This window comes from Carlito syrichta, unplaced genomic scaffold, assembly GCF_000164805.1.
Source record: "Carlito syrichta isolate Samal-C Ts95f unplaced genomic scaffold, Tarsius_syrichta-2.0.1 Scaffold309726, whole genome shotgun sequence".
In the NCBI taxonomy this organism is placed as follows: domain Eukaryota; kingdom Metazoa; phylum Chordata; class Mammalia; order Primates; family Tarsiidae; genus Carlito; species Carlito syrichta.
This window is the reverse complement of record NW_007253822.1, coordinates 369,990-372,754: the sequence shown is the minus strand read 5'-3', so window position 1 is coordinate 372,754 and position 2,765 is coordinate 369,990. Positions and strand designations below refer to the sequence as shown.

Below are 2,765 nucleotides of genomic sequence, written 5' to 3'. Positions count from 1 at the left end.
CAGTTTTGGATATATTAAGTTTGTGATGTATTAGTCATATACAAGATATGTCAAACTGGCAGTTGGAATAGGAGTCTTATCGCTCAAGGAAGTAGTCTGGAATGGATGTATCTTGGAGGCAACAGCATAAAAATCAGCACTAATAAATATAACAAATACAAATACAATGTAAACCACATGTAACATTTTCTAATAGTCACATAAAAAGTAAAAGACAGGTCAAATCCATTTTAATACATGTTATTTATTGAACATTTTTAATTTTTTCATACACATCTTTGAAATGTGGCCAGGCATGATGGATCATACCTGGAATCCCAGGATTCTGGGAGGCAGAGGATAGAGAACTGTTTGGGCCATGGAGTTTGAGACCAGCCTAGGCAACCCAGTAAGAACTCATCTCTACAAACAAAAAAAAAAATTAGCTGGACATGGTTGTGCACGTCTGTAGTTCCAACTACTCAGGAGGCTGAGGTGGAAGGATTGCTTGAGCCCAGGAAATTGAGGCTGTGGTGAACCGTGATTGTGCTACTGCATTGCAGCCTGGGTGACAGAGTGAGACTGTATCTCAAAAAAAAAAAAAAAAAAAAGTCTTCAAAATCTGGTGTTTTACACTTACTACATATCTAATTTCCAACTAGCCACATTTCAAGTGCTCAACAGCCACACGTGGTGAGTGGACAGCTACTGAACAGTACAGTGAGGATATTTAAAGCTATGGGACCAGACAAGTGGACCAGACAAGTGACCTAGGCTCAGTACTGGGTCTTGGAGTACTGAATGTCTAGAGTTTGCATAGAAGAGGAGGAGCTTACAAATGACACAGCCCAGTAAACAGGGAAGAAAACAAGGCAAGTACAGTGTCAAGAAGGTTTAAAAGGAGGGGGCGTTCAATTGCATCAGTTGATGCCAAAAAATGGTATTTACAAAGTAATTCCCATTATATCTCCTAAATAATTACTGATTCTTGGTGCCATCTGTCTTTTTCCCTCTCTCTTTTTTACTGGTAATAGGCCCTTGATATCTCTAATCTCTACTACTGTAGCATATTCCTAATTCTCAGTTATTCAGCCTCCAGTCTTGCCGCCCTCAAAATTCTATTGGCAAAGCCTGGGGAGACCTAGAAAATGGAGACGCTGCTTTGTTGCCTGATATGAAAATTAAAAAACACAAAGTTTCCAGTCTTGCTACTCTGTTCGAAATTCTTGCATTCTCCTCATGGAACAGGTTTAGTGTTTTACTCTTTAGTGTCTTCTCTCTCATTCCCAGATCAATACAAACGTACACACTCAGCTCTGTTTCAAGCTTATGTCTCTGTTATCCTTCCTAACAGTCCGCCCTCCAGCCAACCGGTTCAAACAGGCACATTACCTGGTTCATTCCAGTCTGGTTATCAACTTCAGGGAGCTTCAGTGCCCCTCATTCCCTTACCCCTAAAGCTGATTAAGCTGTGCACCTGTTCTCCCTTTCCCAAACGTCCTTCCCAAGCATTTCTATGGAATCCAGCGCCAATTTCTGCTGCTGTTCTCGCTTCATCCATCCATCCATCCATCCATCCATCCATCCATCCATCCACCCACCCGCGTTTTAAGTACGAATTTCTGTCGCGCTCTCCAACTAAATCCTGAAATCTGAGGCTAGAGAGCTCACGCCATTTTGTATTCCCAGTACCTGGCACCTGGCAGGACACATCAGCAGGTGCCCGATCAAGCTTAGAGGTATTGAGAGGAGTTTAGGAAGCTGGGAGAGCGGAGCTGGGAAGCAAGGGGCAGCGCGCGTTCTGGGATCCCCGGCGCAGGGCGGTCACTGAGTCTGGTGTGGAGCCGAGAGGGAGGCAGCACTTTCTCCCGCTCCCTGACTCAGAAGTGGGTGTATGTGTCAGCAGGGCAGGAAATTAAGGACAGTACGGGAAACGGAGCAAGGCTGTGTTGGCGTCCAATGGACCGAGACCCCATCCACACAGCCGCGCAAGCAGAACACCCACAGCCCATACTTTCCGGGCCGCCCCACCTCGGTGCTCGCGGTCGTCACGTGAGCGTGGCCCCACGTGATCCGCCTGCGACACGTGAATGCCCCTGTCACGTGATTGCGGACTCCGCCGGGCTCTGACAGCGCTGCTTCCTGAGTGATCCCGGAGTTGCTGCCGCTCTCGCCTCCAGTTTCCCGCAGGCGACATGGAGGAGGAGGATGAGGAGGCGCGGGCGCTGCTGCCCGGCGGCTCCAACGAGGCGGGCAGAGGAACTCCTGCCGCCCCCCGCGCTCTGCCAGCCCTGTGCGACCCCAGTCACCTGGCGCACCGGCTCGTGGTGCTGCTGCTGATGTGCTTCCTCGGCTTCGGTGAGCCGCCGGGCGGGGCGGGCTCAGCCGCCAGCGACCTGCGACTTTCTCTCCGCGTTGCGTCCTCCTCACGCGTCCGGGTGTCCCTGGGACTCTGCGCGGTTTTTGGCCAGCTCCTTCCTGGGCCTCCTCGTTTTTCCCGCTATGGCCCCATCCAGGCCGGTGGACGTGGCTGGTTATTCCAAGTCCCGAATGTGGAGGTCAGGGGTTTGAGCCGAGAGAGATTTGCCCCGCCCCTTTGCTCCCCAGGAAGTCCCAGGGGCTGGCAACTCTCTCTCTAGCTAGATATTCAAGTTTCCCGTTTTGGCACGCTGTGTTCAGAAGAAAGTTAGAAAGCCATAGCGACTCCTACACCGCAAAGCGACCTCCTGTTTTTTTTTTTTTTTTTTGTTGGGGTCTCACTCTGTTACCCAGACTGGAGTGCAGGG

At 49.9% G+C, this 2,765-nt stretch overlaps 1 protein-coding gene across 2 annotated transcripts in view; it reads left to right on the top strand.

Moving 5' to 3' along the window:
* Positions 1-2,111: 2,111 nt before the first annotated feature.
* The window catches only part of MFSD1 (major facilitator superfamily domain containing 1), a 27,908-nt gene continuing 27,254 nt past the window's right edge, over positions 2,112-2,765 (top strand). For both annotated transcript variants that reach the window (XM_008067638.2, XM_008067639.2), the window contains exon 1: positions 2,112-2,337. In XM_008067638.2, the coding sequence (XP_008065829.1) occupies positions 2,175-2,337 (163 nt within the window). In that variant the 5' untranslated portion in view covers positions 2,112-2,174. The remainder of the gene's footprint in view (positions 2,338-2,765) is intronic.